The 23,110-nt window shown below is 35.4% G+C and overlaps 2 protein-coding genes and 1 long non-coding RNA gene across 5 annotated transcripts in view; 1 reads left to right on the top strand and 2 right to left on the bottom strand.

Moving 5' to 3' along the window:
- The window catches only part of LOC112046231 (facilitated trehalose transporter Tret1), a 35,359-nt gene extending 30,309 nt beyond the window's left edge, over nucleotides 1-5,050 (bottom strand). Inside the window, exon 1 of the mRNA XM_024082806.2 lies at nucleotides 4,479-5,050. Within this exon, the coding sequence (XP_023938574.2) occupies nucleotides 4,479-4,533 (55 nt within the window). The 5' untranslated portion in view covers nucleotides 4,534-5,050. The remainder of the gene's footprint in view (nucleotides 1-4,478) is intronic.
- An 818-nt stretch (nucleotides 5,051-5,868) lies between these two features.
- On the top strand, nucleotides 5,869-14,593 carry LOC112046241 (spermatogenesis-defective protein 39 homolog). Of its 3 annotated transcripts, XM_052889028.1 has the most exons (11): nucleotides 5,874-6,090; nucleotides 7,065-7,209; nucleotides 8,009-8,193; nucleotides 8,718-8,854; nucleotides 9,595-9,622; nucleotides 10,012-10,162; nucleotides 10,427-10,563; nucleotides 11,069-11,158; nucleotides 12,565-12,720; nucleotides 13,440-13,565; nucleotides 14,485-14,593. In XM_052889028.1, the coding sequence occupies exons 1-11, from the start codon at nucleotides 6,022-6,024 to the stop codon at nucleotides 14,503-14,505; spliced, it is 1,245 nt and encodes a 414-aa protein (XP_052744988.1). In that variant the 5' UTR covers nucleotides 5,874-6,021; the 3' UTR covers nucleotides 14,506-14,593. The 3 variants fall into 3 exon arrangements, with proteins under 3 accessions (XP_052744989.1, XP_023938585.2, XP_052744988.1); XM_052889029.1 differs by lacking the exons at nucleotides 12,565-12,720; nucleotides 13,440-13,565; nucleotides 14,485-14,593 and adding an exon at nucleotides 12,338-12,519 and having other exon boundaries at nucleotides 5,869-6,090; XM_024082817.2 differs by lacking the exons at nucleotides 12,565-12,720; nucleotides 13,440-13,565; nucleotides 14,485-14,593 and adding an exon at nucleotides 11,658-12,320 and having other exon boundaries at nucleotides 5,870-6,090.
- A 1,154-nt stretch (nucleotides 14,594-15,747) lies between these two features.
- On the bottom strand, nucleotides 15,748-22,561 carry LOC112046240 (uncharacterized). The gene is made up of 2 exons (XR_008252093.1): nucleotides 21,431-22,561; nucleotides 15,748-17,225 (listed from the first exon to the last, which is right to left on the bottom strand). It is a non-coding gene; the product is annotated as an uncharacterized LOC112046240 (long non-coding RNA).
- Nucleotides 22,562-23,110: the final 549 nt, after the last annotated feature.

Raw genomic sequence — 23,110 nt, 5'->3', positions numbered from 1 at the left:
TTTTATACATAATGAATACTCCACTAATCTTTTTACAAAACTATAACTCAAAACATTACGATTTATATTAAAAAAAAACTTCAACCTCGTTCCAATCCTTTAGGAATAGAATTCTTAAAATTTAATGTAATTTTCAGTATTTTTACAAATGTAACTTGAAAATTAATGACTTTCCATACAAACTTTCAACCCCTGTTTCACCCTCTTCTGATTTAAGTTTCACTACAAAAAACTTTCTTCGTATTATTGCCTGAAATCGTGTCAAATTTCAATTGAATTCATTTAGTGGTTTCTGCGTGAGGTCAACAAAAACACAGACAGACAGGGTTACTTAAGACTTGATTTAGCCCTACATTTCCCCGTCTCTAGTTTTCGTGTCAGGGTAGTATAGAGGTGCAACCGGTGCAATTCACTACTTACGTCACTTTTACTTTTACCCAAAAATGACGACCAGCCCTTAGCCAAGTAGCACGTCGATTCTCTTTCTACGATCGCTAACGCTTCGAAAATTAGAAAGATGTATGGGAATGACGTTTGCTATCGATAGGTCACATTATCAAGATCTGTCATACATTTTTCTAGTTTTCGAAGCGTTAGCGATCGTAGAAAGAGAATCGACGTGCAACTTGGCTAGGGGGAACTCTGAAACTATACGTATACCTACATTATTATTGCTCGATGTTTTTAAGCATATTACATATACAGGGTGCTGGCTAGTATTTCCAATAACTCTGGGTTCTATTCTTTACCGAAAAATTAATTAAAAATGTTCAACGAACTTTTGTTCTAAAATTAATATTTACGGGGTAAATAATATTTATTTTGTAAATACATCTTAAAATGTGTCCCACATACGTATCCTTATAATTATGACGTAGATAAGTTTTACGTACCTATTTTAAAATGCAAGGATAGATAAAGGTGTGTTTTACATGGATAGTCGGAATTATTAGAATTACTTTGTATGAAAACATAAAAAGGTTTTTTTTTTAGTTAAGAAAATATATGTCATGCAGTTCGGCTCCTATAATGCTAGCCACAAACGGTCAATTATTCTCTTTCTGTAGCACCCAGGACTATAATTGATCGTATGTTGGTCACTGCGTACATACTTTAGTAGTATGGTACTGCCGTTTGCTTTTCAGAAACGTGAGAATAATTGACCGTCAATGGCGACCTTAAGTGGATTCGTCAACACCGTGAAGTCATGGGAAATACTTCCGAGCATCCTGTATATACACAAATAATATTTCTTGCGAACAAAACTAAATTCATCATCGAGGCATATTTATGTGCATATAAGTGCTTTGACCTTTAGGTATAGGATGTTTTTGGACGCGCAGTTTATGTGATAATCGAATATTAATAGATATTATTATTCAATGTTTGTTCTAATTATACATAATATACTGCCTCGTGGTTAGCTTGTTCAGCTACAGACAATGAGGTCCAGGGTTCGAATCCCGGGTCAGGCCAAAAGATTCGTTATTGGGATTTTTATTACAAGAAAAATATCAATAGCAGCCTGAAGTTGGGAAGTTGGTGGTGTTAGTACACCCCCGTGCCTCGCAGAGCACGTAAAGCCGTCGGTCCTACGCCGGCAGGATTATTATATATAGGATATTATATATCTCGGTGTACCATTCAAATTATGAGTCACTTACTCATTCACTCACTCACTCACACCTTTTATAATAAAAGTACGCACAATCATGTAGAAAATTTCACTTATAAAAATTTTAATAAAAAAAATAATGGGACCACCCTGAAATCAAACCCTTCAAAACAAAAAAAGGATTTTTAAAATCGGTCCATAAATGACGGAATTATCGCTTGACATACATAAAAAAAACATACATACAGCCGAACGTAGAACCTTCTCCTTTTTGGAAGTCGGTTAAAAAACTGGCCAATTTTGCTTTGACAGTTTTAGAATTATTGGTAAAGAAAATTATACCTAAAGGCCTTTGAATATAGTCCAATATTCAATAAAATCCCAAATTCAGAGCAAATTCAACCTTAATAATTTAGTTTAAGGTTGAATTTGCAAAAGCGACTACTTGAATTGAGTGCCAAGAAGTTGTGTCTGGCACTCATTGAGTGGGAACGTTTTTTGGTCGCTGATTGTGCATCTACTTTTTAATAGGAGATCGACGAACCTACTACCTACCTAAATAAATGAAAAAAAAGGAAAAAAATACTGATCGGGTTTTCGGAAGATATTTCTGATGGGTTCCGCGGGGATGGTATGCGCGGTGGATTCACAAGACGGAGATCCTAGGTTCGAGCCCCGGCTGGGCGGGTTGAGGTTTTCTTAATTAGTCCAGGTCTGGCTGGTGGAAGGCTTCGGCCGTGGCTAGTTACCACACTACCGACAAAGATATACTGCCAAGCGATTTAGCGTTTCGGTACGACGTCGTGTAAAAACCGAAAGTGGTGTGGATTGGACAAGTTAGTCCGCTTCCATCTTAGATTGCATCATCACTTACCATCAGGTGAGATTGTAGTCAAGGACTAACTTGTAATAAATAAGAGAAAAGGTGTAAACTGACTGAAATACGACGATAATTGTCTATGATGTCGGAATGTTTATAAGTAGAGTTGCATAATTTACGACTTGGTTATCCACTAATAATATACTAGCGGACGCCCGCGACTTCGTCCGCGTGAAACTCGATGTAAACTTTCTACTACCCCTATCCTACCCCTACCCTACCCCTACCTACCCCTACTCCTACCCTACCCCTACCATATCCCTATAGAACATTTTATGGTTCTATCTTTTATAGTTTCGGCAGCGTACGCAAAATAAGTAACTTTTCTGGTTGATTTTTTACACCTTGTGTCCGAAAAACCCAACAATCTTACGGAACCCTATTTTTTTCCAAAATAAAATTAAGCCTATGTTACTTGTGGATAATGTAGCTTTCGAATGGTGAAAGAATTTTTAAAATCGGTCCAGTAGTTTTTGAGCCTATTCATTACAAACAAACAAACAAACAAACAAACAAACAAACAAACAAACAAACAAACAAACAAACAAACAAACAAACAAACAAACAAACAAACATACAAACTTATAAACATACAAACAAAGTTTTATAATATTAGTATAGAAAATACTTATGCAATCCTTTTCTAAAAAAGTTTAAATATCATGATTTTATTTTTATTCGAAATTCCGATACCTACATACCTGCTTAGTTAGATACATACTTAGGTACAAATGTACAATTGAATTTTAAAGTGTCTAAATAACTGATAGGTACTCGAGTTATCAAATTGTAAAAACATCAGCTCAAATTATATCGTAAGTAAAATCGTATAAATAAATCAAATCGTAAAATCGCGGGTAAATTTACTTTCTGGAAATAATGCCGGTGCATATTTTTTAAACTTGGTCGAAACACTACCGTGTGCCTAAGTCCTAATGAGATCTACATTTAGGGTTGTCAACCGTACTATAATATATAGTATTGTATTATACTTTGGGTATGTGTACTGTATACTGTTAAAAAACTATATATATAGTACGTAAAAATACTATATTTTCATCAATGAGATCTAGCAAACAAATCTTTCATTTTAAAATGTTATGTACATTGGTTACGTCTAGCGTATCCAAACTTGTCTATTTTATCGAGCTCTGAACTTTAAATCACGGATTAATCAATAATAGGCAGATAGAGCGTACGGAACACGACGGTGTCGTAGCCGCTCCAAATACAAAATTCAAAAACGAATACATTCTCGAGTCAATACGACACGAAGTGTAGCATCAATAAGAAAATGCCGTTTTATGTATTTAACAAAAGTTCACAAAACTAATATGGTGGAGATTTTTTGTAGTACTAAGTAATTAATTAATTATTGATAATAATAATAATAATAATAATAATTTATTTATTCATAAGAAATGATTATTATATTAATTTACGTAATTGTTCTTAGTGTTAAATTTTGAAATACAAATTATGAAAAAAGCTTGTATATGCGAATGTCAAGGAGATGCAAGGTTTTTTTATGGGTTTCATCGGCTTTATTAAGCTGCTTGTAAAGACTCATTCTGTATGATCTTTATTCTATGCTTTAAACGAAGAAATTACTAAAAAAAATAGCTTTTAATTTTTGTCAAAAAAAATGCAAATAAATTTCGCTTATTCCATATAATACATAGGTACCTACTATATTTATTTATAATATACTGTATTTACTTTGAGTGTACTATGTTTTTATGGCTAAAACTGAAAGATACTATATTTTTCTCAAGAAATGTTGCCAACCCTATCTACATTCCAAATTCAAAACGAAATTGTCAATCAAAATTCAAACTAAATACCTAGAAACTAAAGCAACTTATCTTAAAAATGTCAACTTAGTTTAACAAAAAATTCCCAATTTAAAGTCTAATTAACATACTTAATTATATAATTACATTCATAATAGCATGATACGAGTTTAAATACAAATTTAGGTACCTGTAATGACCGCAGCATACTGTCGAATTAGCGATGATGCTAGATTAATCTTCATTTTTGTTAGGTACAATAAATCTACACTACATAAAAAAATACAACAATTTACACTACAAAAAACAACACTAAAATTGTCAATAAACAATTGCACTTATGGTAGACTTTTAAAAAAATCATATTAAAATAATATTCAAAAATTAACACGTTTTATACATCGATATTAATGATTAATCACAACACTTAAGTCAATATTGGTTCAGATAATATCGTCCAATTAAAAAATTGAAGAGTAAACTAATTATACTTGAACCCTAATTGAATAATTTAAAAAGTTTCTTGGTATTTTTTTAAAAATAAAAGTTCGAATCCAGAAACTTTCGGCAACTAAACCAGCAATTTTATGTTAAAACGAATTCAAAAAAAGAACGTTTTTATTCTGAGACACGTTTGATTATGATTTAGTTGTTCTACTGTCAACAAAAAAAATATTATTGTTTTTAAAATTTATTAGGCAAAGATTGTCCCGTGGAGAGACCACGCGCGTTCAACATTAAACCTTCAATGGCTAAATCTTAACGCTAGTGGGTCAAACGAATTGCTTAATGCAAGTAGATACTCAAGTAGGTACTTATCTAACTATTGCAGTTTACATAACGTTCAGGGCTGTATTAACCTGATCGGGCCTTAGACGATGTAAATATCGGGCACTTTCACACTTTCAACACTTATTTGACTTTTGCAGTTGACACTGTGTTCAGTATAATAACAATGTTGGGCCCATAATTTGTATATTTCGGGCCCTTTTTCATCTTCTTCAGTTTAAATATTTATTATGGGGCTTAGACCCACCACGCTGCTCGAATTGATGGTGTTGGTGATAAGCCGGCGTCTTTTGAGACAAAAACGTCTTTAACATTAGCATATTACCTACAGGCCTACTCGTGTAGTTTCTCTTCATTCTCTTTTCCTTCTACTTTCTTAGCTTTGACAGCAGGTTGGCGTACTGTTATTTAACTGTTCGCCCTTCCTTACAAAATATGTTTTACCATACTGCATTTTCTAAATACATACCTAAATCAAAAACTAAAGATGAATTCAAATTCAAAGTTCGTTTATATCAAGTAAACAATTTACAAACGTTAATGAAACGATAGGTTTGAATATTTTTAGAGACTACCACCGATTCGGGAAGTAGATTCAGTATCTAGTCTATCAGTCTCTCAATATTAGTAACTTTATTTCTGTATAATTACAAAATATTGATTTAATGAAAGTCGAGCAGACTAAATAGAATCCACGCCTTAAGACTAAAACATTTAAAAAAAATATAGCTGTCAGACTAGCAAATGTCAATGTTCGACTTAGTTCACCAAGTATCACTGTCATTGTGAATGTCAAGTGTCAACTTTGTTGTTGTTTTGTTTTGTGTGGCCATTGGCCAATTTGGTTTTTGTATTTTTGAATTTTGTAACTTTGTGTTCCAAATAAATACTTAAAACGTTGGAATATTCTATAAGTATTTAAAGAACACACGCTAAATATAACCATGGACGACGACGATTACTGGAACACTAGTGAAACGAAGTCCAAGGCTTTTAGTTTCGATGACGATGTGGTAAATAAAACTATTATCTACGAACGCAGACCGATGATTATCTTTATGTTATTCTCAATTAACCATCGATCTCCTATTAAAAAGTGGATGCACAATCAGCGACCAAAAAATGTCCCCACTCAATTAGTGCCAAACAAAACTTCGTGGCACTCAATTCAATTCAAGTAGTCGCATTTGCAAATTCAACCTTAAACTCAGTTCTTAAGGTTAAGTTTGCTCTGTATTTGGGATTTTATTGAATATTTTATTGACTATATTTAATGACCTTTAGGTATTATTTTCTTTACCAATAATTCCAAAACTGTCATAGCAAAATAGGCCAATTTTTAAGTGAAATTTTCTACATGATTGTGCATCCTTTTATTATAAGAGGTCAATGATGATTATCTATAATTATTCTCAACTAACCCTTTAATTTAACAATTTCTTTTTGTACTTGTGCTTGACCGGGAAGTATTATGTCCACTCTGTTTTGTTTTTGAAGCATTTAATTTTGTTCCTAAATGAAAATGCTTCTCTAACCACACTACACTTCATATGTGTTCTTTTAAGTATTAGTACTTACTTAGTCATAGCTTTGAACTTAATATTAGGTTGGCCATCTGCTTGTTCTAGAAAAGAAGCGAATTAAATATGGAGGCATTGTTCTAGAAAAGAAACTAAATATGGAGGCAACTTAAAAATTTGTGACAAAAATGTACCTACCTACAACAGTGACTGTATCATCATCTCAGCCGCTGGATGTCCACTGCAGGACATAGGCCTTTTGTAGGGACTTCCAAACATCACAATACTGAGCCACCTGCATCCAGCGAATCCCTGAGACTCGTGATATCATCAGTCCACCTGGTGGGGTTCGACCAACACTGCAATTTCTAGTGCAGGGTCGCCATTCCATTTATGACCCCAAATCCATAGGTTCTTCGGGGAACTTGTATGTATGACATGTAAAAAATGCTGTAATTATTTTCCAGCTTTCACCACAAGAAATATTAGCAATAGGCCAGAAGTCATACCCTGGACAGAAGGATGAGAGTGTATTCAGCTCAACCATCAGCAATGCTAAGACACCACTTTTACCATTGTCCAGTTTGGTTTCGCCGAAAGTATTGGATCTGAGTAAGTTTCTTTATTGGTATGCTTGAGAGCTGTGCTTGATAGTCGAGTGGGTATGATCTTTGCCTTCATTTCGGAGGATGTGTATTTGATTGTGCACCTCCGACTTTTCAGTTCTTTTTTAAGTTTTTTTATTCTTTACAAGTTAACCATTGACTACAATCTCACCTGATGGTAAGTGATGATGCAATCAAAGATGAAAGCAGGCTAACTTGTTAGGAGGAGGATGAAAATTCACAACCCTTTCGATTTCTACACAACATTGTACCGTAACGCTAAATCGCTTGGCAGTACGTCTTAGTCGGTGGGGTGGAACTAGCTAAGGGCGAAACCTCCCACCAGCCAGACCTGGACCAATCAAGAAAACCCCAATCGGCACAGTCGGTCCCAGGACCAATAAATATAATAAAGGTAAATCAACTGCGTATACCACTGCGCCACGTAGGCCGTCAGTTATGTATATTTTAGTAAATTAAATATCACATGTGTTATATGATGAAGAAAAACCATTGTGAGGAAACCTCTATGTGTGTGAAGTCTACCAAACTGTATTAAGCCAGTGTGGATGCCTACGTCATAACGTCTACCTGCACCCCAAATTTCAACCCGATCCGTCCAGTCCAGTCACGTTTGAGCTTTATATATTTAGATGTGTTATATTGCTACGTACTTGCGACATTTTCCCTTAGTCGCCTTTTGTGACATCCATGGGGAGATATGGAGCGGCCCTATTCTTACACCGGGAATCTCACAGTAATTAATATGTAATAATAAAAAATGTAAGCATAATTTTCATTTTCAGTTCTACTAGCACAGTCGGGAAGAGACCCTAATGAAAGGGCGGACCCTGACCAAACCGTGGCTGTGACCTTAAAGAGGCTGGTGCTGGGTCGTAGCGTATCCTTGAGATGTCACAGGAGTCTGAAGAGTAAGACAGAACTGCTTGACGGTGCTGTTGCTATTGGGGACGGGAATGCTATAATAACTGTAAGTTTCTAAGTTGAAGTCTCTGCGAATTTACTTAAACGGGTAAAGCAAAATCGGCCAGTTTTCAAGTGAAATTTTCTACATGATTGTGCATCTTTTTATTATAAGAGGTCAATGCCTTCTAATTATATTTTCGCATTGATATATGTAATAAATAGTCCACTAATCATTTTATAAGAATATAACTCAAAACATGAACGTTTTGTATTAAAAAACCTCATGCCCTTTTTACCTCATTAGGGGTAGAATTTGAAAAATCTTGAATGACATTATTTTTAGTATTTTTCTGGTAGTACACATACCAATTTTTATCAAGAGAGAAGGAGGATCAAATATGTACTCGTAGTATGCCTGAGGCCATACGACGATAAAACAATGAGTATATGTTCCGTTACAGAAGTCACTGATTTTTTTTCTGCTGTTTTATTCTGGGTCTAGAAGTAAAGAATTCCAATTTAATAAATGATGAAAGTGCAACAATCTTACTTTCAATAAAGTATTAAACTTAACTTGCTTATTTCCAGGTGGTTCTGTTCTTAATACAAAGTCTAAACAAAAAGCTGGTGTATGAGTTGCTATCAGCGCGCCCTCTCGCGTTAAACCATTATATTAGCTTCTTACAATCTGAGGGAAAAGTCTCGGAGCTTGCGGATTTACTTATGTAAGTTCATCTATCTCCTTTTAAAAAGTGGATGCACAATCAGCGACCAAAAAACGTCCCTACTCAATTAGTGCCAAATACAACTTCTTGGCACTCAATTGAAGTAGTTGCATTTGCAAATTCAACCTTAAACTCAATCCTTAAGGTTGAATTTGCTCTGAATTTAGGTTTTCATTGAATATTGGACTATATATAAAGGCCATTGGGTGTAATTTTCTTTACCAATAATTCTTAAACTATTAAAGCAAAATCTGCCAGTTTTCAAGTGAAATTTTCTACATGATTGTGCATCTTTTTATTATAAGAGGTCAAAGCCTTCTAATTATATTTTCGCATGTTTTATATGTAATAAACAGCCCACTAATCATTTTACAAGAATTATATTCTTGTAAAATGATTAGTGGGCTGTTTATTACATATAAAACAGGTAATAAACAGCCCAAAACAAAACATGAACGTTTTATATTAAAAAAACCTCATGCCCTTTTTACCTCTTTAGGGGTAGAATTTTGAAAAATCTTGAATGACATTATTTTTAGTATTTTTCTGGTAGTACACATACCAATTTTTACCAAGAGAGAAGGAGGATCAAATATGTACTCGTAGTATGCCTGAGGCCTGTCACCATTTCATCCATCTCACATTCATACTACAAGTACTTTTCACATCTCTATTCATATTGCTGTCTTTTTGAACATGCATGTTTTGTATGTCATTTAAATATTAAGTATATTTTTCAGAATGCTTGGAAGGAGTCCGGATGCAGCTGTTAGTATGTTTTCTTTATTATTCCTCTAAACGTCTAAAGCATTTTTATCTTGGCATTAGCATCACCATCACTATCACAATTACCATTACCATCATCAACACAATCATCACCATCACCATCACGAGTACCATCACCATCGGCATCACAATCACAATCAAAATCACCATCATCACCATCACCGTCAGCATCAGCATCATAACCACGATCACCATTACCATCCCGATCACCAACACCATCGCAATCATCATCATCGTAATCATCATCATCATCATCATCATCACCATCATCATCATCATCATCATCATCATCATCATCATCATCATCATCATCATCATACCCTACTTTAAGGCCTTGTACAGTTTGCCTATAGTAAATGGATAATTTCCAGATGTACCAGTTTCAACATATAATCAAAACCCAAGGTAATGGAGTAGACGGCTTATTGAGGAAACTGAATAACTTGCTGTCGAATCATTTCAATCAACCTGGAGTTGATGCCCACCAAGCTAAAATGGTGACGGACTATGTGAAGTTATTGGGTGAGGTTTTAAAATATGTTCTGAAGTTTATTTTTATTCTTAAACTAGCGAAGCCCCGCGGTTTCACTCACGTTAAATCCCATTTTTATTTATTTTTATTTTTACTCTTTACAAGTTAGCCCTTGACTACAATCTCACCTGATGGTAAGTGATGATGCAATCTAAGATGGAAGCGGGCGGGTTAGGAGGAGGATGAAAATTCACACCCCTTTCGGTTTCTTCACGATCTATCTTAATTAAATCAACAACAATTTCAAATTGTAGAGTGGCAGAAATGTGCCAACAAAGCCGAGTTGAACAACAGATCAACACTGCAATGTCTGTCGTATTGTTGTGAACAACACTGGCACGAGGGCGCCGGCAATATGATGTCGCCGCTCACGCTTTGCCAACGACAACAGGTGCGTTTGATTACACCTTAAGGAACCCCACCGATCAATGGGCAAAATATTTGCCCAACATTTGTGCTTGTTGAGGCACGCGGCCTTTTATTAACCGACTTCAAAAAAAGGTTTTTTTTTCATGTTTGCTACCTTATAACTTCGTCATTTATTAACCAATTTTGAAAGTTCTGTGTTTTTTTTTAAAAGATTGATTTCATTTTCATTGATTTCAACATCGGCTTAGTAATTTTGTGTTAAAAATCAAAATAACTAAAATACGTCTTTGAAGTCGGTTCCATTTTATGTTTAATCTTGCTTATATAATAAAATCAACAGTTACTCTGTTAAAATATCACATATTATTATTATTTACAATTGTTGTAATAATTACAATGTCTTTTTACTTTTACTTTTTTGTGTGAAGGAAGCTGATCCAATGGCCTCCATGCATCTTTACCATTAAAGAGTCCGTCAATAGGTTAGTTGATATTTCTTTTTATTTTCTTTAATTGTTTTATTACAGGTGCCTCCTGTGCAATACGATTGGGTAGTGTTAAACGTACACGGGAACTCAAACAAATGGGATATTGTTGAATCTATGTTTACCAAAAAAGTAAGTTATTTTTTTAATTTTTACCCTCATTAAGTGCATCAAGTGTTGCCGAGCTCAACAAGTCTATGATTCAAATCCAATCGTTCGTCATTGACACATGCTAGACCTATAGAGGTTTGTCGTTGACAGTTACGACATTTACGGCTACAAATGTGTGCAGGACTGGCTTGGCAAGTATCGTCCAACTTACCGATGGAGATGCCGCTGGTGAGACTGAGTTAGATGGCCGCCAACACGCAAATATTGGCCGCGTGCCTCAACGAGCGCAAATGTTGGGCAAATATTTTGCCCATTGATCGGTGGGGTTCTTTAAGGTGTATTCAGTTTATATTTGTTGTTACGACCAATCGATTGTTTTGAAAAGCCTATTATGCTCCAACGCAAATGTTGGGCAAATGATTTACCCATTAATTGCAATCCATGGTTCCATTAGAAAATAGCTTACTTTAGTTATTACGGCCAATCTACCATTGGCTTCAAATATCCCATATTTGTGCAGGACTGGCTCGGCCGCACGACAGTGTCGTCCAACATACCGATGGAGACCCTGCTGGCGCGGCTGAGCAAGTTAATCACTAACAAGCAAATGTTGGCCAAGTGCCTCAACTAATGCAAATGTTGGGCAAATGGTTTGCCCATTGATTGCAATCCATGTTTCCATTAGAAAATAGCATACTTTATTTATTACTGCCATTGTCATTGGCTACAAATATCCCATATTTGTGCACTGGCTCGGCCGCACGACTGTGTCGTCCAACATACTGATGGAGACCCTGCTGGCGCGACTGAGCGAGTTAGTCACTAACAAGCAAATGTTGGCCAAGTGCCTCAACTAATGCAAATGTTGGGCAAATGGTTTGCCCATTGATTGCAATCCATGTTTCCATTAGAAAATAGCATACTTTATTTATTACTGCCATTGTCATTGGCTACAAATATCCCATATTTGTGCACTGGCTCAGCCGCACGACAGTGTCGTCCAACATACTGATGGAGACCCTGCTGGCGCGACTGAGCGAGTTAGTCACTAACAAGCAAATGTTGGCCAAGTGCCTCAACTAATGCAAATGTTGGGCAAATGGTTTGCCCATTGATTGCAATCCATGGTTCCATTAGAAAATATCTTACTTTGGTTACGGCCAATCTGCCATTGGCTTCAAATATCCCATATTTGTGCAGGACTGGCTCGGCCGCACGACAGTGTCGTCCAACATACCGATGGAGACGCTGATAGCGCGGCTGAGCGAGTTAGTCGCTAGCAAGCAAATGTTGGCCTTGCCTCAACTAATGCAAATGTTGGGCAAATGGTTTGCCCATTGATTGAAATCCATGTTTCCATTAAAAAATAGCATACTTTGTTTATTACTGCCATTGTCATTGGCTACAAATATCCCATATTTGTGCAGGACTGGCTCGGCCGCACGACAGTGTCGTCCAACATACCGATGGAGACCCTGCTGGCGCGGCTGAGCGAGTTGGCCGCCAGCAAGCAAATGTTGGCCACGTGCCTCAACAAGTTGCCAAACTCCGACGATCGGCTGAGACTCGCGCAAAAGTACAAGGTACGTATAGTAAGCGGCCTGTAAGTTGAACTATGTGTAGTAACACATATTCGGGTGTTGAGAAATTTTCGGAGCTGCCACGAGTAAAACTTACCACAAGTTTGATTTTGCTTTGCTTTTAGTCCAGCGAGAAAATCGAATTAGTCACTTTTTGCTTATGGCTGGTGTCCACAAATCCGCGTCGTACGTATTCCATACATCGTATACTTTGTCTAGAACGTCATACAAGTGCGTCAACCTTCGACTATTTAGACTCATTGATTCCCAAAGTGGTCCAGGTGGACCCCCAGTGGTCTACGGAAGACTCGGCGGGGGTCTACGTTGATGTGACATAAAAATCACGATTCGTAAGACGGGGGTCCACGAAAACTTATGATATGGTTTCATTTTTCCCTGGACAATTTAACTTTATGTCCTCCACTCACAGAAAAATAATTAACTAATTAATTAACTAAGTAGGTAATCAATCCTCACTATTTTTTTATAAGTGTTATTTCATAGTGGCAGTGGTTGATTCAGCTGCAACGAAAATTCCCATAGGTAAATCTAATCTATCTATCTAGGTAAGTCTAAAAGTTTGGGAACCTCTAATTTAGACTATAGACCTGGCTCGCTCATTGATTCTTGATCTTTGTCAGAGGGGTAACTAGGGAGTCAGGTGCTAACTAGGTTTGTTGTCTATATTGTTTAGGAATTAATGATTTGTTTATCTATGGTAGGTCCATTCCGTGGTCATAGAGACTTTGGCTAAACAAAAGGACAGAAGCAGTCTCACCAACTACAAGATAACGCTCAGTCCACAGTCCGAGGAATACATTCTGGCGGAAAATACACTCAGAGACTCTGTAAGTTTTATTCCGATAGGAATGATGACAGTTTTGTAAATTGTATATAAATTTAGAGTATGCTAATAGTAAAGCAATTTTGTAAAAGTAACGGTATCTGCGATCATTACTTTCGGTGCTACAGGGATTTAAAGGGTCAGATTTGCGGCGCTGCCGCGGATCACTGAAAAACGCCCCATACAATACGATTTAATGACGTCGTAGGTCATAATGATCGTTATGTATGGGCGTTCAAACAAAATTACTAATATCTTTGTTATTTGTGCGTTTATGTTTATAGTTCAAATATTGAAAAATGTCACATTTAATGTAAGGAAGCTAAAACTGTATGAATTTTCATCTAATTACGTTAAAAGATTTTGAATTTTTAAAATCTTATTTATTTTGCAAATATCCAGACAATCTTTGCTTTTTATGTGTAAATTAGTTAACATAGACCTTATTTACCTGAATGTATTATAAAAATCAATATATTCATACCTTGTCATCATCCCTATTATGGGGAGGATTATGACATAACTAGCTAAAACTTCGTCCGCCCTTAGATCTCTTTAATCCGGCCCTCTTGCAAAATCCGTTCTTAGCGAACGTCTACTAACTGTAAACTACCTCTCTGCCAAATTTCATCTTTGCACATCAAGTGGTTTCGAGAATTCGAGAAGAATATATCAAAAAGGTTCAGTATTTTTCAAATTGGTTTGTTTGCATTGAATAGGCTACGAAACTACTGAACAGATTTGAAAAATTCTTTCACTGTTGAGTAGCTATACTATCCCCGAGTGCTATAGGCTATATTTTATCCCCGTATTCCTACGGGAACGGGAACTACGCGGGTGAAACTCCGGGGCGTCTGCTAGAAATAACTAAATATACTTTGTGTATAATATTTAAACTTTAATATTAGTTTTTTTCTTTTCAGTCTATAAAATGGAAGAACTAGAATCTGGATAAGCTTGTAATTAATTAATACTGTTAGTTAACATTAATTTATTTAATTTTTGTTACATAATAAAAATTTTAAATAACAACAGTATAGTTTTTTTAATAGCCATTATCTATTATTAAACTTCGATATTCAAAATTCATTTATTTCAAGTAGGCTCAGTTTACAAGCACAATACGTCAGTTGACTATTTGTAAAGATTCTACCACCGTTTCGGAAGACAAGTTCTGCTGAGAAGAAACCGGCAAGAAACTCAACAGTTGCTCTTTAAAAAAAACAGTATTATAATTTACAATTGATGACAACATTACAATTTCTTATAGTTTTACTTCCTGTGTGAAGGTGGAAGCTGATCCAACGGCCTCCAAGCATCTTTATCATTGAGAAACTCATCAATGTTGTAGTAACCTCGACTAAGTAAATGTTTTTTGACACATTGCTTAAAGCTATGCATTGGCAGGTCCATCACAGTCTTGGTTGACCTTATGATTGCGTCATTTCTTTGAAATAACCGTATAAGATGATTACAAAAAAGGATAGCTACTTTATGTATCCTACCTATTATGATCTCAGCCTCCGATTCCGGAGGGTGCGGTTTTGAATCCGGAAAATACACCTATAACTTTTGACGTGACAATGTCTTTTAAATTGGTTTGCCGGGTGACACTTCAAGAAACTGCGTTACGCTCCGCTCACGTTATGCGCTCACAATGAGAGCGAGTGAGAGGCACGCGTCCCTTTCACTCGGGCATGGTTAGCCCGCCTAAGAGCGAGAGAGACAGACATAAAAAGTGAAAGGCACGCGTCCCTTCCACTCGAGCACAGTTAGCCCGCCTAAGAGCGAGAGAGAGAGAGAGTGAGAGAGATAGGCATACACACCGGTTCAAATTATGAATATTCACATTAAAATTATTTTACCACTTAAAGTCGTTGTCATGTAAAACTTTCGCCCGTATACCGACTTTACAGGCAACCAATTTTTTAGAAAATATCACGTGTCTCAAACGGTGAAGAAAAAACATCGTGAGGAAACCTGCATACCTGAGAATTTTCTTCATTCTCTATGTGTGTGAAGTCTGCTAATTCGCAATTGGCCAGTGTAGTGTATTAAGGCCTAGCCCCTCTCATTTTGAGATGATATGATAAGAAATAACTTCGGCTACTTTGTATTCAGATATTCCTTCAGGAATCTAGGCAATCTACGCAGGGAAAATCACGGGTCAATGAAAATACTGTAAATAAATAAAAATAATACTTTAATTAACATAACCTTTAAGATATAATCAACAACATTAGGGACAGGATAATCTTTCTTATTATTTAATAAAATAATTATTGTCATGTTTTTTAATGACACATGATCCATGTTTCAAAGAAATCTAATGCCTTGAGGAATTCTGCATGTTTCACATATTGCCCAGTTGATTGTGAAACAGTGTAAAGCCGGATTTACATTTGTCTGACGTGCCGTGTTTCATACATTTTGTACGCGACACATCAGAAGACATCACGACATGTCACAACACATGTGTTAACGTTGCCATACAAAATGTATGATACCGATTCCGTTCTGATGCGTCACGTCAGAACAATGTAAATCCTCCTTAATAGTATATTACATATATTTTGTATTTACTAAAAGTTTTACGAGATCGGGTTACAAGTTTAATATACACTTATATTGTGAAAATTTTTAAATTTATTTGTCGCGTTTTTTTGAAGTTATCTTTGAGTTATATAAATTTTTATCAAAATCGTGTCACCCCTTCTCGATCTCAAAATACAGGGTGCTGAGGAGTATTTCCCATAACATTCTTTTCGAAAATTAATTAAAAATGTTCGAGGAATATGTGTTCTAAAATTAATGCGAGTATTTTTGGGGTAAATAATATTTCCTAACCCCTTTTCTAAAAGTGCAAAGCCTATAGCATTGTATAACAGTATACAATACTCCCTACTACCCGTTACCGTAAGAATACAGGGATTAAATATAGCCTATGACACTCATAAATAACGGGCTTTCTAGTGGTAAAAGAATTTTCAAAATCGGTTCAGTAGATCCAGAGATTTGCTTTACAGCACCACAAACTTTACTTCTTTATAATAATAATATAGATCATAGAGTAATGTAGATACATCCTTCCCTGCCAGCAGATGATGATGAAATGATTCAGCTGTCATCTCCACAATTGCAGCAGTTGTCTGCATCAATCTCCACTCCACATAGCTTCAGAAGGTAAACCACCAGAGTTACACAGAGAAGGCATCTCAGCACCTTCCCGCAAGTACCACAGTCGCAGCAGCAACACATTCTTCTCCCCTTTTCTTCTTCTCTATCTAACTTCTGCTGTTCTTATGAACTTCGAGTTGGGAGGTTCGGTTACTTTAACTTCTTTTACAGCTTTGGCTCTTCTTAACTTAGAATAGCTTCTATGTTATCTTTCTTATCTTTTACTTTACTTCTCCTATTATCATCAACTTCGAGTTGGGAGGTTCTTTTACTGTAACTCCTTTTACAGCTTCGACTCTTCTCAACTTCGAATAGCTTTTCTTATTTTGTTTTTCTATGCTTCTCTTGTATTTAGCTTCTTTTATATTTTACCTCGGTTTAAACATAAATTCTTTGCTGTTATTTTTAAATTCTTACACGATTAGTAAGAGTATTTAGTATTTTTACATCACATTATTAGATGCATTCAAAAAAAAAATCCAGCGCTCTGAAAATAAAATTTTCTTTATATTACAAAGTACGTTTTTTTTAAATTTAATAACAGAACATTTGCTATATCTTATAATATGACCAATATTCCCATTACCCTCCAACTACCCGGGAAAGACTGTATTAGGAGTGGGTACCACAATAATCCAACGGGTGGGCATCGAACCACGAACCCTCTGTGATGAGTCCAACCACTCTTACTTTTGAGCTATTGAGGCACTATTTTTTTTCTTATTGCACTTGACTTTTTTATAAATTATTTTGTATGTCAACATTGTTAAAAATTAAAAAAATATGTATAAACAAAAAAGATTACCAGTAAGTAGTTACTTAACTAAGAATTTATTATGTAGATAGTTTAGATAGAGATAATTTAAATATTATTATATAAACACCAGATTAAAATATAAAATACGTACATCAGTATTTAAATTCATCCGATGACTAACTAACTGAGCTAGCGAACGATCTTGAACACGATTGACACAGTTAACGCATTTCAAATAACAATGAACCTTTATGGATGCAAGAATAAAAAATTTCCTTCTAAAGTAACTAGTAGAACGAGGGCTTGCGGTAGCCAGACATACTTGAATTACCTCATTTTGTGAAGGTTGAAAAAAATTCTTCCTCACTTTACATGTAGGTACATTAAAAAATATTTTTCACGATTTTATTTAGAGTAGAGTAGGGGTAGGGAAGAAGTGCACATAAGTCAAGGCGAAGCTTATTGATCGTGAAATTAGTTAAGACCAATGATGTTAAATACTGTTAGATGTGTTACTAGGTCATGAAAAATGAGGCGCTTAAAAGAGGAAATTTCCACGTTAGTTGTGGTTAACAACGAACGTTATTTAAACAGATAATAATCGTCTACAATGTCGAGTTGTATGTTCAGGAAGTGTAAAAATTATATATAAATATAAATTATGTTTATGTAATAAATAATGGAATTAAAGAAAAAATTGTGCATGTGTGCGCTCAGTTTGTGTGTGTGTGAAAAATCAAAGATCACTTTGTCTTTTTGCGGTGATTTTGTAGGGACGTAACCGGTCTATAGTATAAAATTATTATTGGGTAGGACGTTCAAACAAAATTACAAATATATTTGTTATTTATGCGTTTATGTTTATACTTCAGATAATGAAAAATGTCACATTGAATGTAAGGAAAATAAACATGATTATGTTAAAAGATTATTAATTGATTTTGATATTTTATAAATCTTATTTATATATGGTATAATATATGAGGGTAGAATATTAAAGATTGAACGAAACCTTTATAAATAAAGAAGAATTAAAAAAAAGACACCACTGTCTGAATTCCATAATTGGAATACCGTACCTACTAGCGTTATCGTACAAATTTTCAACCTTCAAAAATGAGGCAAGTGTGGCTCAGGCAGGCTTAGTCCATAACTACTTAACTATGAACTGTTTTTATAGAAATTTCCATCAATGTAAACAAATTTAATAAGATTTTCATTTAAATTATTGGACTTCGGGATTTTGATTTTGACAGATTTTGGGATGCCGATTTGAATGTTGAATAGATAGGTACGTACCACCCGAAAATCAAACCCGACACCTCAAATTTAAATTCACAATTATTTTATTTAAGTTGGCAGCATTGATCTCCTATAATAAAAGGACGCACAATCATGTAGAAATTCACTTAAAAACTGACCAATTTTGCTTTGACGGTTTTAGAATTATTGGTAAAGAAAATTATACCTAAAGTCTTTTAAATATAGTCCAATATTCAATAATATTCCAAATTCAGAGCAAATTCAACCATATGGTTGTTATTTAGTTTGTTTAAGTTGTTATTAATTATATTGATTATCCGCTTCTTAATAGGAGATCAGCAGTGATAGCCCAGTGGATATGACCTCTGCCTCCGACTCCGGAGGGTGTGGGTTCGAATCCTGTCCGGGGCATGCACCTCCAACTTTTCAGTTGTGTGCATTTTAAGAAATTAAATATCACGTGTCTCAATCGGTGAAGGAAAACATCGTGAGGAAACCTGCATACCAGAGAATTATCTTCATTCTCTGCGTGTGTGAAGTCTGCCAATCCGCATTGGGCCAGCGTGGTGGACTATTGGCCTAACCCCTCTCATTCTGAGAGGAGACTCGAGCTCAGCAGTGAGCCGAATATGGGTTGATGACGACGAATAGGAGATCGACGGATGGTAGGCATTGAAATGTCAGGTTATGTTGTAAGTAGGTAAAATCAAAATATGTAGCCTATTAATAAGTTCGTAAATTTTCCCACGGGTATGTGAACCACGCGGGTGAAACCGCGAAGTTTTGTTCATATTCTATATTCAAAATAACCAATAAAACCTCCAAAAATAACATAAAAAAAAAGAAAACTCCTTTCAAATTGAATTACCTAATAAGTTATTAGAAAAAATTGTGGAATCAAGGAATATCACCTGTTTTTCATGATCGACTTACAAACATACAGACTTACTTTGCACCTTTGGAGAAGTATGATTTTGATACTTACTTGACATCTGTTGCATTTTCTAAACCGTCACGTATTTAGATAATTACTTTAGTTAATTACAAAATACTTTTAACTCAATACCACAAACTGCGCGAGTGACTGACTCACTGACTGTGTGAACATACAAAAATGTAGATAAATGTATTTTGGTGTTATGATTTCATTCTTATTTGTATTTGATACTACGTAAAGTCAGCGTCTTCGCTCACCTATTTTTTTTTAATTAGTACATTTTAAAAGTTTGTTTATTTATTTATGTATTTATCAGTGGATAACTTAATAGAAATAGCCCTAATGTAGCGTTATTCTATAACGATGTTTTTAAAACTCGACAGTATGAGTTTCGAATTCCTCTCTAGCTTTCTCTATCGAACACAATATTATAGATAGAGAAAGACAGAAGACGAATTTGGAACTTGCACTGGCGAGTTACAAAAACATCATTATTCATCAGCGATAATATACGAGAGCACTATTCTGTAACGACCGTTTTACAACTCAACGGTATGAGTTTCACATTAGTCTAAAGCTCTCTCTGTCTAACAATATAACACAGATAGAGAGAATTAGAGACGAATTCAAAACTCACACTGTCGTATTGTTGATACGATATTTGTGTAGCGCGAGATGGCTTAACGCCGGATCGAGTGGGAGAGAATCGCACAGTCGATTGCGCATGGAGACGCGTCGCCACACCGTATACACTACTGCTGTACTGCATATAGACTGTATATATATATATATACCATATTATACCGTGGGGACGAGTCGCCACGCCAGTAATTTGAAACCAATTACTGGCGTGGCGACTCGTCTCCACGGTATAATAAATCAAATCGAAAATAATCATTAGTTTCAACGGTTTGCGCGGAACAAACGGACTTTCTTATTTATATTGTTAGTTGGTAGGTACCTGCATTTATTTGAACAGAATATCATCCGTATTATCAGAGCATCGTATCGTTATCAGTCGTGTAGTGAGATAATGAAACAGGTCGGCAGAAGTCGTAAATTCGGGGAAGTTGCGCAAACCCATTTACTTTACTATCTTTCTATCAATTTTTCTATCTACCTATGAGGTAATTGTTAACTACACGTAAGTAAATAAGTTACCCACTAGGAGGGGTGACGACATCTAAACGACCACGACGACAAGAGAGGCTGTGTTCAGCTGTATGTATTTAAGACTTATATACCTTATACTTATACCTATGTGTATGGTTGTTTTTTTTCCTTTACAAGTTAACTCTTTACTACAAATGACTGATAATGCAGTCTAAGATGAGAGCGGGCTAACTTTTTAGGAGGAGGATGAAAATCCACACCCCTGTAGGTTTCTACACTACATCGTACCGGAACGCTAAATCGCTAATCAGTAGAGTGGTAACTAGCCACGGCTGAAGCCTCCCACCAGCCAGACTTAAACCAATTCAGAAAACCTCAATCTGCCCAGAGCCGGGGATCGAACTCAGGACCTCCGTCTTGTAAATTCACCGCGCATACCACTGCGCCACGGATGCCGTCAAACATAGGTTGACATAGGATGTTTTAGAAACATTGGCTAAAATATAGCCTTAATCGCTGAAAATGTAGCTTTTTAATGGTAAAAGAATTTTTAAAAATATCTGTCTACACAGGTTTAGTGGTTTAGTCGTAAAAGCGTAACAAACACATCAGAGAGACCCACCTTGTGAACTAAACCTTGATTACCTTGAAAACCAGAGCACACACAACACAATATAGGGAAAATCCATAGAAAATTTCATTGTCTCGCCACTAAAACTTAGGCACTCAATTCTTATTTTCTTTGTGATTGCAATTGCGTTGCGTATTTATACCTTAAAGACTGTTAACTTCTTAATAATAGGCAGTTAAATTGTTAGGAAAATAATTGTTACATAAATTAAAAATGAATTAATAACATGTGATCATGTGATTCAACAAAATGACAAATGACTTCAAAAAGTAAATTAATGAATGACTCACAGACAAACCTAATTAATAGTCAAACCTAAAATTTAATAGAACCTGTTTCTTCTCTATATCTATAGATTGCGATTTTTTAGGGCTGTTACCGAGTTGAATTTAATAATTTACTGGCTCATTATTTGCCCAAAGGATCAGCCTGGCTGTCCTTTAGGCAAAATGTGAGGCTGTCCCTTACCAAAAATATGTAGACTCCGACCGGACCAAAGAGGGCAGTTAGAATGACAAAAAGCGTTTTTAAAAACAATATGGAGAAAGAATACAATAAGGAACTTGTAATACCAAGGGCGGCAAATTTCGATAATTATTTCTAGGTATTAGTTTTAATTTTAATTTATTTTAATTTTGTAGTTGTAGTTATATTTCCTTATATTTTATTTTTATAATAAGTTTAGCTAATTTAAGTATTATCTTCATTAATAAATACTATTCCATAAGGAACTTAAGCTAACTTATCCTAATAACTATACAAATCATGCCCACGTGGAATGGTGGCTAGAATACTGGCTGCATTTCCGCGCTGGACAGCCAGGCTGATCCTTAGCGCAAAAAATGAGCCAGCCCTTCTGTCACCAGTCGAGGCAACTAGCCGCGGTGAAATGATACGGAAATATTTTTTGGCACTGCGACTCCATGGCCCAAGGGAAACAATATTAATTTTTATGACATACTTTGACAATACGAGTAGGATAAAGCGGAGGGAATCTTGAGAGTCTAGAAAAAAATTGTAAACATTTCTGTAACCGTAGAAAAATATTTTCTTAACAATAGGTACTTACTCAAAAATGAAAATGTAGTGTTCCTAACACCAAGGCAATTATTATTCATGGCCATGTGGCTTCATTCTATTTACTTTTATCCAATTAAAATATTTTACAAGACAAAGGATGGAGATTTAAAGTTAATCTAAAGTATGTAACCAGATTACCTATACCTACCTAATCATAATCTTCAATATAACATTTAATTAAAGTGACCTTTTAAAACTGTGAAGGAAAAACATCGTGAGGAAACCAGCATACCCCAGAATTTTCTTAATTATTATTTACGTGTCTGAAGTCTGCCAATCCACATTGGGCCAGCGTGGTGGACTAATAGCCTAACCCCTCTCATTCTGAAAGGAGACTTGTGCTCAGCAGTGAGCGGATATGTTGTTAATGATGATGATGACTTTAAAAATGTTTGAAATATGTTCAGGAAAATAATACTTTAATCCTGTTAATTGTCGTAGGTTATGCTGAAGCTGCAAAGAATAACTTCTCAGACACAAAAGTAGGTATTTTGAAGGTTCTTTTGTTTTTTTTTATTCTTTACAAGTTAGCCCTTGACTACAATTGATTTTGAAGGTATTATGAAAATGAGGATATTTGGACAATTGCGA

The sequence above is a fragment of the Bicyclus anynana genome, chromosome 24 (assembly GCF_947172395.1).
Source record: "Bicyclus anynana chromosome 24, ilBicAnyn1.1, whole genome shotgun sequence".
Classification (NCBI taxonomy): Eukaryota; Metazoa; Arthropoda; class Insecta; order Lepidoptera; family Nymphalidae; genus Bicyclus; species Bicyclus anynana.
Note: the sequence above shows the minus strand (reverse complement) of the source record. Positions and strands in the feature narration are given on the sequence as shown.

What these genes read in the sequence shown, in the direction of transcription:
- LOC112046241 (XM_052889028.1), top strand. Translation starts at nt 6,022, where the DNA reads ATGGACGACGACGATTACTGGAACACTAGTGAAACGAAGTCCAAGGCT. An exon ending in GACTCGCGCAAAAGTACAAG is followed by an intron (nt 12,721 to 13,439) that starts GTACGTATAGTA and finishes TATCTATGGTAG; the next exon opens with GTCCATTCCGTGGTCATAGA. An exon ending in AAAATACACTCAGAGACTCT is followed by an intron (nt 13,566 to 14,484) that starts GTAAGTTTTATT and finishes TTTTCTTTTCAG; the next exon opens with TCTATAAAATGGAAGAACTA.